Source organism: Emys orbicularis, chromosome 1 (assembly GCF_028017835.1).
Source record: "Emys orbicularis isolate rEmyOrb1 chromosome 1, rEmyOrb1.hap1, whole genome shotgun sequence".
Taxonomy (NCBI): Eukaryota; Metazoa; Chordata; order Testudines; family Emydidae; genus Emys; species Emys orbicularis.
Genome location: NC_088683.1, coordinates 149,306,384 through 149,319,327, shown reverse-complemented (window position 1 = coordinate 149,319,327; position 12,944 = coordinate 149,306,384). Strand labels below are relative to the sequence as shown.

Here is a 12,944-nt window from a genome sequence, read left to right as displayed (position 1 = left end):
TCTCTCTTTCACACCTAAGAACCGAGCATCTCACTGGGGCACCTCCTCGCCATGCGTCCGTTCCATTGCCATAGGGAGATGGACCATCAACCCATGACGGTGTTTATATCCAAGTGCAGTTCCGTTTTCAGGTGAGACAACAACACTGAACATTTACATAATGTTGATTTAGAGTGCTTCATATACACTCACTGACCAAGCTTCCCAACTATTCGGGAGGCAGATCGCCATTCCCCCATGCACCGGATGAGAAACTACCGGTGCCGGAGATGAAAGGCCCGTGTCAGAATTTACTGGACCCTTCCCCCAAAGCGCTTCCCTTATCCACTAGTATCCGCCCCCTGGCCTCTGCCCTGAGGACGCCATGCAGCGGGAGACAGGAAGGCGGGACTGGGCTAAATGAGCCGGAGCAGGGGAGACGCAGTAATAGGAGGGGGGTCGCCCCCCGCTTCCCCTGGATGCCTCCCAGGTAAATATGCCTGTGGGAGCCAACCGCTGGGGTCCGCAGCAGCCGCTCCGGGCTCCGTCTGCTTCTCCGGCCGCAGTGGGGCGGCGCTGGAGGAGGGGACCCTGCTGAGACAGAGCAAAGCAATGTCAATTGGCGCGGGGAGGGACCTGGCAGAGGCTGGGCTCATCCCCCTGCTGGGAGCAGCTCCAGCGAGATCAAGCCGGGGCGAGCGGACCTGTGTGAGTGGGGAGGCGGCTCCCGCACAACCCGCTATAGCGTCAGGTGAAGAGCCCAGCCCATGCCCTGGAGCAAATGAAGGGGCTGCCCCAGCCCCAGCCCAGACAGGGAAAACAATCCTGAGGCGGGTGGGAGCATAGAATATCAGGGTTGGAAGGGACCGCAGGAGGTCATTTAGTCCAACCCCCTGCTCAAAGCAGGACCAATCCCCAGACAGATTTTTTTTACCCCAGTTCCCTAAATGGCCCCCTCAAGGATTGAACTCATCACCCTGCGTTTAACAGGCCAATGCTCAAACCTCTGAACTATCCCTCTCCCCAAGAGAAAAGCCACTATTGCATTGCCTGGGCTGCCCTGAGAGGATCCTAGCAGGCCAGGGAGCACGCAGCTGCTGAGACAGGGGAATCCCAGTGCAATGGCTGGTGCGGTGGGTCTGGACTTGTGTACATCAGGACACCAGACAGACACTTCTCCCTGCAGTTCCCTGAGGGAGCCAGGCCCCCCTTGAGGGCAGTGGGCCAGAGCCTGCCCGGACCCGCCCTGTTTCTTGGAAATCCCGTGACTGCGATGCAAGGGAAGTAGTGGGCCCTCCCTCACCAGGGGGCAGCAGATAAAACCAGCCTTGCCTGCACTACAGAATTAAGATAATTTATGTTAAGTGGACATACAGCCACCGCAGTAATAGAAGTGGTGTGTCACATCCACACTGTGCTCCTTCTGTGGTGCGTGTCCTCACCAGGAGCGCCTCCACTCACTGAAGTGGGGCATTATGAGGCACTCAAGCTGGAGCCCCCCCACCCTGGGGATGACAGCCTGAGCTGTAGGCCTGGCATGGGGCTCACACAGCTGGAGTGTGCAGGTTCCCTGCAACACAGCAGCCAGCCTGCAAGTGCCCATCTGGAGCCAGGATTCTGGGGGCTGACAGGTTCTCCACACCGCAGCAACAGCCCGGGGAGCCCCATCTGCAGGCAGGATTCTTGATGCTGCTCCCAGCTCCAGGGCAGGGAGCCTACCAGCAGTGAAATTGACATTGTGGTCAGTTTCACAACTGCTATTATTTCACATTTCCTCTCTGGCTCAGGCTGTCAGCCCCTGGGGACAGGGGGCTCTAGCTGTGAGCCCAGCACCGGGCTGACAGCCAGCAGATGATGTAAGTAACACAGTGTCCGCACAGACGCTACATTGCCCTGACTACGTCAGCCTAAGCACTATGCCTCTGGTGGTGGTGGAGTTATTAAGGTGATGTAGTGGACAACTTAGATTGGTGGGAGCTACATTTTAGTGTAGATGCTTACAGAATTAGGTTGTTGACTTAACTCTGTAGTGTAGACCAAACCACCCTCTGAACATGTTGGGCCATGCAGCCAATTGCATCAGTCTGTGTAAAAAGGGTCTGTGAAACTATTGCCCAAAGATGCTGCATGTGCTGGGCTGGGTCTGGTGGGATGCGCCACATCTCCCCACTGTATGAGACTTCCCATCAGAAAGTCCAAAGAGCCATTTCAGGGGCAGCGTGAGGGATGGATGGGAAATGCTGCTGGGCTCAGACTGCAGGAATGGAACTTCCACACTGTCGTGACAGCAGGAGTCAGTTACACATGAAATGGCCCCTTTCCCACTGTGCTCTGATCTAATGCACTGAGTGGTGCCTTACTTAAGGTAACCAGGAGAGCCTAGTGCAGTTCCTCACCTGACCCCTGCTGGAGTTGCCCTGCCTCCCTCCTGCAATGGGCAATAATATACACCTCTCAGTCTGTATCTGGTTCCCACAGAATCCTCAGCTCAGCTTTGGAAAGATGCCCAGCTGCTTTAAGTTTGGGTAGCTCCAGTGACTAGAATGGAGCTACACTGATTTACACTAGCAAATCTGGCCCTGTATCTTTTCTAACTGTAAGCTTAAGGCATTACATACACTTAGAATATCAGGGTTGGAAGGGACCTTAGAAGGTCATCTAGTCCAACCCCCTGCTCAAAGCAGGACTAATCCCCAGACAGATTTTTACCCCAGTTCCCTAAATGGTCTCCTCAAGGATTGAACTCACAATCCTGGGTTTAGCAGGCCACTGCTCAAACCACTGAGCTATCCCTCACTTGCTTTGTTTACTCCTAGGGAAATTCTGTGCCAAAAAAATAAAAATTCTGCGCATAATATTTTAAAATTCTGTAAATTTTATTTGTCAAAATAACACTATATAATCATGCCACTTCCAACTATTTTGGTAATTTATTTTAAAAATACCTGTCAGCAAGGATGTTTGTAACAATATGGACACACACAAAGTTTCCCCCAGGAGTAGAGAGTTAAAGAAACCCCTATGACAACCAAATTCCTGTTTCTCTTCCCCCTGCCCTCCAGAGCCCAGCTGGGTGGCCAGACACTCACACCCCCACCCAGATCCCAGCCACGCCCCCCCCAGTCCAGAAACTCACACCCTCTACGCCCCAGAGGCCAGCTGCAAGGCCCCCCATTCCCAGCCCAGACACAAACTCCCCCTACCCCCTAGAGCCCAGGTGCGTCCCCTCCCCAGCCCAGACATTCACACCTCATAATCCCCAGAGCCCAGCTGTGGCCCCCCCAGCCCAGACACTCACACCCTACCTTCCCCCCGAGCCCAGGGATCCAGAGGGAGAAACAGCCTGATGCTTAGTCCTGGGGTTGTAAGGAGTTTCCTCACGCCCACGCCACCTGCCTTCGGGGTGTGCTGGGAACCCTCCAGTTTCCTCTCCCAGCCTTGTCTTCTATCTGCGAGCTGAGCTCTGCCAGACTCAGTGGCCCCTAGTGGTGGCCAACATCTCTGCCGCCCATTTCTGTGGGAGGGGGAAATTCTGCATTGTGCAGTGACGCAGAATTCCCCCAGGAGTACTTGTTGTATAAATGCTAAATAATTATGCCTCTTTGTGCTCTGGGCGCAGAGGAACAGCAGGGAACTTTCCAGCCAGAGCAGCAAAGTGTAAAATAGCGCAGAAACTGCATGAAGCAGCAGAGAAAAGAGCAAGAAATACCCCCATCTAACACTCACTCTCAGCTTTGTTTGTTTTGCACTCTCCCTGGGGGAGCAGTTTCCTGGAAGTACTTGGTCCTCTGTTCACTAGCCCCTTGGGATTTGAAACAGCAAACTACAACAGACAGATAGTTGGGTCCCTCCTGGTAGCAAGTAGAGCTCACTCTCTTGAAGTTGGTGGCAGGGAGTGGGGGAAAGAGAGGGAGTCTTTGTGGGAGGAGACTGGAGGTTCTAGCAGCAGAAGTTCTGGGCTCAGAGAGCAGTAGACAATGACAGTCCTTAGTTCCCTTACACACATCATGAACCCTTCACTGCCTTACCCATTAGCTCTGTTCTTTAATTTTTCTATTCCTCTCTCTTCTCTCCCAGTTCAGTCCCCTCTCCTCATATCCCATCTCTCTCTCTGTCGCTATTATTATGAGTGCTGAGTACTGGCATTGCACACAGTTGTTTGTAGTGGATGTCTCGTCTTTTCTTCTCCTAGCTTCAGTAGCCTTTTGTTGTTTTTTCATTGTGGTTGTTGAATGCAGAAATTTCTACGTCTGGGCTTTGCTAGGTTAACTGTCAACTTTTCCAGATCTCCAGCTCTGCTCCTATCCTTCTTTTCATGTGCTTAGGACTAGTTTAAAGACCACAACCAGTCATTGCATCCTAAACCCCATTCTAGTACATGGATTTCTTTTAGTGTTCTCAAATTTATAATTACGTGATTGTTTTCAGGGCTCTGCTCAAATATCTGGTTCTGGAGGTGCACTACAGGGATTCTTGCTGTTGTCGTGGTTTTGATCTTGTGTATTCACCTTGGTAAGTATTTAAGTAATTTTAAAATAAAGTATTATTTACCTCTACAGTCAAGAGAACTCCAGATTTTCATATAGAAACCAAAACCAAATTTAGCTTGTTCATAACTCCCATTATCTGAGCGTAGAATAGGTGTCCCTTGAGAGAGACACTTCATTTTAAGACTCAGTTTCAAGACTGGAGAGGTGAAACCAGGGGTGAATGTAACTTAAAGGACTTACCGGTACTCCGGAGTCCTGAGCAGGGGCTGTGGCCTCAACCAGAAGAGGTGGGGTCTTTAAATTCCCCGGGCTCTTTAAATCAAGATTTAAAGGCCCCGGGGCTCCGGCTGCGGCTGGGAGCCCCGGGACCATTAAATCACCCCCGGAGCTCCCAGCTGCAGAGGCAGCTGGGAGCCCCAGGGCTCAGGGGCAATTTAAAGGGCCCGGGGCTCCTGCCGCTACCACAGCGGAGCCCCGGGCCCTTTAAATCACCGCCGGAGCCCTGCCGTCGCTACCCCAGGGCTCTGGCAGCAGGGCTCAGGAAGCAATTTAAAGGGCCTGGGGCTCCGGCCGCTGCGGGGAGCCCCGGGCCCTTTAAATCACCAGCCAGTCTGGTCCGGCACGGCGTATTGGCTCTTGCCGGTACGCCGTACCGGGCGATACCGGCTTACTCTCACCTCTGGGTGAAACCCATAGCAGTAGAAATGGTAAGGGCCATATGTAGTCCTGGTTTACATGTGACTTGTGAATGCGCGACCGTGTCTATTTCCAGATTCAGGAAAACAGTCCTTCAGTTCAAAGGCAGAAGATTTCCCTGGCCCTGACTCTTTAAAAAAATGAAAGCTAAATTAATGCAGAAACTGATGAGACTGCCAAAAAATGCTGCTCTGGCATAACAGCCAAGGCCGGCTCAGTCGAACACTGAAGTTATCAGAAGTTGGGGAGATTATTTTTTAATTTGGTAATTTGGTCTGTTGCTTTCACAAGCTGTCTTGTGGTTATAATTAGACAGTAATCTCTTTAGACCAGGGACCAGGTCTATTTTATGAGGTTGTTCAGCATCTAGCACCCTCTAGGAAACACATAAATGATACAAGTTCATTAAATTTAAATCTCAGCCCAATGTTATATTTGATTTACTGTAATATTGTCAATTGTTCTGAGGTCTTGTCTGCAGAAGGCATAAATTCAGGGCTGGGCTAGGTAGCTCCAGGAAGCCTGCTCTGGGAGATCTGACTGGCAGAAATGTGATGGTTTGTTGTCGTTTTTTAGCGGTAAATAGCTCATCAGGGAAAGATTCTTCTGGCTCTCCTCCTCCGGAACCATGCCCTGCCGACTGGCTGTACCACCAAAGGAAATGTTACTACTTCTCTGAGAAAGAAAAGGACTGGGACTCCAGTCGGAGCTTTTGTTCCTCACACAACAGCTCCCTAACTGTAATTGAAAACCAGCAGGAACTGGTAAGGGAATGAAATATGATAGTTTCACCCCCTCCCATCTCCTGGGATCTATGTGATTCCCCACTCTCTCATTCTGCTCTTTCATCTGAATTGCTGTAAATCTAGTGCAAGGAGTATGACAAGGCACAGTGCACAGAAATACATGAACATAAGAACGGCCATACTGGGTCAGACCAAAGATCCATCTAGCCCAGTATCCTGTCTTCCAACAGTGGCCAGTGCCAGGTGCCCCTGAGGGAATGAACAGAACAGGTAATCATCAAATGATTCATCCCCTGTCACCCATTCCCAGCTTCTCCTCTGGAGCTGCCGTCTTCAACCCTGGTAGTTAATGTTTTAAAGTTGCCCATGGAATGCCTCATTTAACCTTTGGATTGACCAGATTCACAAATGCTGGTGTCTGAGGCGACTGTCTGTGAAAACAAAATCCCATCTTTCTTATCTGTAACCAGACATAAATTCTCTCTGAGTTACCAGAATCCACCGAGGAGAACTAGCCTGGATACTTGTGTTAGCCCCAGGTTGGGAGTGAGGTAACAATTCTCTGACACTGAGATTTGCCATTGCTCTTGAATTTTAAATTTCAGTGCTGGGATGTTAGAAATGGTCCCACTCCAGCCAAGCTCTGAAATATAGGAAGAGATTCTCTCCTTTCCCTGGTCTGTCCCTTAAATGGAGCTGCAGCAGTGCACAGGGCCCAAAAAAGCCCCATAGCCAGCCAGAAGAAAATTGCCTCCGCTGAAGGGAGCGCTGCAGAGCCCCCATCCCTAACCTCAGCATAGTGGTCATACTGGGGGCAGAAGGGGAGTCTTCAGAGAACAAGCTGCTCTGTGGGTTCTGGGCAGCTCCATGTTGCAAAGCTGCACACAGCCAACCCAGGAAGGTCTGTTCTGAATTAGAGGAGGCTTTGGGACTGCGCTTAGTTGTGCTAGGGGCCACACTGGCCCTAGCCACCAAAGAAGTTTGCTTCCCTTTGTCTCCACTCTGTCCAGACTGCACCTGGATGTGTGGTGGCTCCTAGACATGCAGTACATACTCCCACCCTACACCTTCACTACAGGAAACTGCACTGTAATGAAGCTCCTTATCTTCACTTTCAAGACCCTTTATAATCTGGCTGCTGACTGTATCTCTGCTCTCATTTTCTCCTACTTCCCACCTTGCTCTGTATGCTCCTTCCAGTCTTGTTGCCTCACTGCTCCCTTCATCTTTTTCCATGCTTGGTTTGGCACCATCTGTTTTCTTGATTCCAACACTTGGAACAATTCCTCTCTCTTCATTCACTTCCCTCTATAAAACCTACTTCTTCCAGGAATCCTTCTTCTGGTCTCTACACCAATGATTTCTCCAACCTGCTTTGCTTAAACTGTTGTCCACTGTTTTGTTGATGTCACACTGCAGCTGTCAGAGCAGGGACATAACTTATTCTCTATTTTGTACAGTCCTGTGCTCTTGAGTCTATGTAAATACTTAATAATTGTCTGTGTTCATCCAGGTTCTTATAGTAGACTCTATACATCACTACAGTGTCAAAACACCTCCATGGCTCAATATAAATGCTTAATATTAGTCCATGACAGTCTTTTGAGCAGAGACTTCCAGTCAGGCTGAATTTTGGGGTGGTTTTCTTTATGTGGATATCACAGGATCCACACTTATGATTTTGATGTCAGTTCTCAAGAGGTGAAAGACTGGTACATTAAACCATAGTTGTCTGGGAGAAGGGTAAGATCATCCTTTCATTTTCTAGTCTGGAACAAAGATTGCTCCTTGTGGTTTTTTTCCTACAGAACTTTATAATGAAAATAACAAAGCAAGATCCGTGGATTGGACTTCAGAAGACAGGAGAAGAATTCCATTGGGTAAACGGGACTCCATTAGATACAAATCTGTAAGTTGATATTGACTTGTATTGCCCTGGATACATGATAACAGAAGGGTTAATGAAGGGTTCCTGGAATAAGCAGAATTTTTGGAATGATTTGAAGGGGACTAAGCAGAGAAGGCCAAGGCAGCAGGAGCAGACAGCATATCTTAAGGTACATTTACATGGCACACCACTGGTGGCAGAGTGTAGGGTATGTGTAGCTGCATGCTGCTGGGGAAAGCAGGCTGTGTCCACACTGTGGTGGTGTGCAGTCACACACAGCCATGAATAGCTCTGGTCGGGGGGTGGCAGCGGAGAAAGGCTTTGGCAGCGGGGACTTGCAGGAGCCTTCCTCACTGCTCCCCCTCTATTAGAGCCTTTCACTGTGGCAGGGAATCCCCTTCACTGGAGCCTTTCCCCAGTGCCTTCCCCCACCATTGAATTTCCCTACTGCTGGAGACTCTCCCTGTGGCAGGAAAAGTCGCTGGTAGTGGGACACTGCTAAAGATAGAAGTGTAGACAGGGAAGGAACTGCTTGGGCATGTAGAGAGCTGTATAGGGTAAGAGTGCAGGTGTATTTACTTGCCTAAGCAATGCTTCACTATTTGGGAAAAGGGGTAAAAAGTGAGGTGGCAAAATTTGCAGCTGATACAAGACTACTCAAGATAGTTAAGTCCAAAGCAGACTGCAAATAGTTACAAAGGGATCTCACAAAACTGGGTGAGTAGGCAACAAAATGGCAGATGAAATTCATTGTTGCTAAATGCAAAGTAATGCACATGGCAAAATATAGTCCCAACTATACATACAAAATGATGGGGTCTAAATGAGCTGTTACCACTCAAGAAAGAGATCTTGGAGTCATTGTGGATAGTTCTCTGAAAACATCCACTCAGTGTGCAGCAGCAGTCAAAAAAGCAAACAGAATGCTGGGAATAATTTAAAAAGGGATAGATAATAAGACAGAAAAATATCATGTTGGGCATTTACCTCAGCTTGCTCCTCGTTAGCAGTGTAGCATGGCTAAGGCAGGCTCCCTGCCTGCCCTGGCTCCGCACGGCTCCCGGAAGCGCCCGGCATTTCCCTGTGGCCCCTAGGCGCAGCTGTGATCAGGAAGGCTCCGCGTGCTGCCACCGCCCCGAGCACTGGCTCTGCAGCTCCCATTCGCTAGGAACTGCTGCCAATGGGAGCTGGAGGGGCGGCGCCTGAGGGTGCAGGTAGCGCGCACCACACAGAGCTGACTGGCTGTCCCTGCACCTAGGAGGCAGATGTGCCAGCTGCTTCCAGGAGCTGCACAGAGCCTGGGCAGGCAGGGAGCCTGCCTTAGCCCTGCTGTGCCGCTAACCAGGAGCCGCCTGAGGTAAGTGCCGCCCAGCTGGAGCCCAAACTCCCACCTGCACCCCAACCCCTGACCCCATGTCGGACCCCCCCTCCCACACACTAACTCCCTTCCAGAGCCCGCACCCTAAACCCCTGCCCCAGCCCTGAGCCAAATCCCGTGCTCTAAAAGCCTTGGCCCCAGCCCCAAAACCCCAAACCCCTCATCCCTGGTCCCACCCCAGAGCTCGCACCCCCAGCCAGAGCCTGCACCCCCTCCCACACCCCAACCTCCTGCCCCAGCCCTGAGCCTGCTCCCGCACTCCAAACCCCTTGCCCCCAGTGCGGAGACCCCTCCTGTACCACAAACCCCTCATCCCTGGCCCCACCCCAGAGCCCGCTCCCCGAGCCGGAGCCCTCATCCCCTTCCGCATCCCAACCCACCGCCCCATCCCAGTGAAAGTGAGTGAGGGTGGGGGAGAGTGAGTGTCAGAGGGAGGGGGGGGGAGTGATTGGGAGGGGGGGCCTCAGAGAAAGGGCGGGGCCTTGGGGGAGGGGTGGACAGGGGTGTTCAGTTTTGTGCGATTAGAAAGTTGGCAACCCTAACCAACTACCTGATGTTTAATTCTGGAGACTGTTAGTGTGACTGTGTGACCTGATTTCCATTTCTGTGTCACTGCAGGTGAGGAGAAGGGCGAGCTGTTAGGTAGCCAGGTCCTAAGTTCCCTCTGAGCTGCATGGCTGCGCAGGTGTTCAGGGCTGTGACGGGGAGAGATGACTATCCCCCAACCCCGGACCTGCCGTGGCGGGGAGAAGCACCCCGGCCCCGAACCAGCTGCGGACCTGCCGCAGCCCCAACCCTGCCCCGGATCTGCTGCAGCCAGGGGGGCAGGTGCTCTCCCCTGGCCCTGACCTGTCATAGCCAGGGGAGAGGCGCCTGGCCCCAACCCAGCCCCAGCCCAGACCTGCCCCAGATCGGACCAGAGAGGCTCCTCTCCCCCTACAGCCCAGGTGCTGCTGTGGGGAGAGAGAGCTGGGGGGAGTCCTCTCTCCACGCCATAGCCCCAGAGCAGGCTGCACCACAAACCCCGCATCCCCAGCCCCACCGCAGAGCCAGCACCCCGAGCCGGAGCCCTCACCCCCAACCTTCTGCCCCAGCCCTGATCCCCACTCCCACACACCGTACCCCGTCGGCCGCACCCCCGCCACATGAAATTTGTTATGTGCACCAATATGGATGATGTCACACATCACCTTCATATTCATGCACATAACAAAATTAATTCCGCACATGTGTGGGAAAAATGAGAGGGAACACTGGCCAGGACTCAAGCCATAAAGGGCTTTAATCATAGAGTCAACAGCTAAAATATTACCCAGAAGCAAATAGTGAGCTAGTGCAGTTAACAAAGGATTGGTGTTCTATGGTGTACTGATTTCCATTTCTGCGGCTGTCCTAGCTTCCATGAAGCATTCATGGGTAGCCCCACATACAGCTCAATGCATTTATCCAGTCTGGAGATCACAGTTGCCTGGAGAACTGTGACAAGGGCCACATCTGAGAAAAATGGGGCACAGCCTAGCCAGCTGCAGATGGAAACAGCACTTTGAGGTTCTTGAAGTGTGTCAGATTCCCAGTAGCAGATGGGGATCTATAATCACCTCCAGGCTGTAATCCTCTTTGACAAATAGTGACAAATTCCCTCAGTAATGGTGTGGAACCATCCCCCCAATACCCTGAAGCATCCCAATGCATCCTTCTAGTATTGTCTCCATTCTACCTGACTGTTAGCCATTTTTCTCACTCTAGTCCCAAGCTCAGCCAGACATTGGAAAAACCAAAGGAACGTGCACCATCTGGGCCACATGAGGAAAAACTTTGTGTATCATCTGCATATTGATGACATCACAGCCCAGACCATCCCCTGTCTCTCTGAGAACCCATACACCTGTGCTGAACAGGAAAAGGAATTCCCCTTAAATTACCCATTTGGGCAGATGAGCAAGCACCCAGAAACACCTCCTTGGGGCTGTCAGACAGGAATGGAGGAATACCCATATATAAATAACCCAATGTACTGATTGCAAACCCAGGCTATTCATGTCATAGATCAAAAATGAAAGCAGACTTTGGAAAGATTAAGGAAAACGTGTGTGGGAGACCTGAGCTGGAGAGTTTTTGTGTTCTCAGGATCTGCTTCTGCTGTCACTTGCACTGGTGTAATTCCACTGAAGTAACTGGAATTGACCAGTTTAAAACTAGCATGAGTGAGGAGGAGATTCAGCCCCACAGCTTTTTAAGAAGTGTAACACTAACTGTGAATTTCCAGTTATTTATTTAGTTACAAAATTCTTCCAAAATGATATTTGCTGAAATTACTAGTAACTCCATGTTAACTAAGCTGTCTGTCTGGGAATTAAATACATAAACTCTTTTATATTAAGTATATAATATAGGGATAGCTCAGTGGTTTGAGTATTGGCCTGCTAAACCTGGGGTTGTGAGTTCAATCCTTGAGGGGGCCACTTAGGGATCTGGGGCAAAATCAGTACTTGGTTCTGCTAGTGAAGGCAGGGGGCTGCACTTGATGACCTTTTGGGGTCCCTTCCAGTTCTATGAGATAGGTATATCTCCATATAATAAAAAAAGTAAATGCCCATTTTCCTCTTTGCAATAAATGTCATGTAGTGAATTAGGGTGAAACACTGGGGGTCTCTCAAGAGATTGTGTTACCACCAGAGGGTTCCCTTGTTCAGTGGAATTATTTGATGGTAAATTTCAAGGTAACAGTTTCTTTCATTCTCTCTTGCAGGTTGGCAGTAAAGGGTTCTGGAGAATGCGCCTATATTGAATCAGATGGGATCTCCAGTTCTGGATGCTCATTAACCAGGGGTTGGGTCTGTAAAAAAACCTCTTAGCTCTGTGTACTCAAGCTTCACTCAGCCAATTAATGTAAGACCCCGGGTTCAACTGTCACAGTTCCGGGCAACTGCACCTGTATTTCCCCTCAGTGACCCAGCAAGGGCACCTAGTCTCAGGCTTGCTGCATCTCTCTCCCTTCTGACTGGGGCTGCACAGTTCCCTGCCTTTGCTGTGTTGTTCCCAGCACAGACAGGTTGCCCAAGGACACCTGCTTGCTTGCTCCTCCGAGACAGTTAGCAGGTGTAATTGCTACAGTTACAAGATACCACACAGCACTTCCTATGACAGCCCACTTTATTCTTACAGTAAAAATCATTATGAAGAAAGCATTAAAACAATAAAAGACACTACACACATGCTACTAAGCTTCCCAGAGTTCACCCTAACATGGATTCTGGCAGGAGCAGTTCTTCCATCCCCCCACCCAACGGATTCCTTGTGGTTACAAGTTCATCACAGCTTCAGCTCAGAACAAGCTCACTAGAGCCAGTCCTTCCAACCGTACCACAGGTCCAGTCTGTTTGCTGGATCAGGAAGAAGGCCCTGAGCTGGTTGAAAATCAGGCTATTTATCCAAAAATCTTTTTTGTCTGCTGGTCCTTGGAGAGTCCAGTTTGAACTAGTGGAGGCGCACTTCTCCAGGTGGTGGTGTCTCTCTGGAGATATTACAACCTGAGTGTATGTGCCTAATTACCCCCTGCTGTTCTCTTATTTATCCTTCCATGGAAACGCATACAATTCCACAGTAATACAGACACAATTACATTTTAATACAGTGGACCCCCAAAGGTATTCACCTATTTCAATAAAATCTAACTTAGTTCAATAAAGTTCCTTTAGGATATTGCAGGACCTTGTGAGTCTGTTACATCAACAACATCTTGAAATCTATAAATTCAATGTAGCCTC

The 12,944-nt window shown here is 50.3% G+C and overlaps 1 protein-coding gene across 1 annotated transcript; it reads left to right on the top strand.

Annotated features, from left to right (window-relative positions):
• Window positions 1–361: 361 nt before the first annotated feature.
• On the top strand, window positions 362–12,116 carry LOC135885588 (C-type lectin domain family 2 member L-like). The gene is made up of 5 exons (XM_065413403.1): window positions 362–469; window positions 4,408–4,491; window positions 5,742–5,929; window positions 7,720–7,820; window positions 11,927–12,116. Exons 1-5 carry the CDS (start codon window positions 400–402, stop codon window positions 12,030–12,032), a joined length of 549 nt encoding a protein of 182 aa, XP_065269475.1. The 5' UTR covers window positions 362–399; the 3' UTR covers window positions 12,033–12,116.
• The last annotated feature ends 828 nt before the right edge of the window (window positions 12,117–12,944 follow it).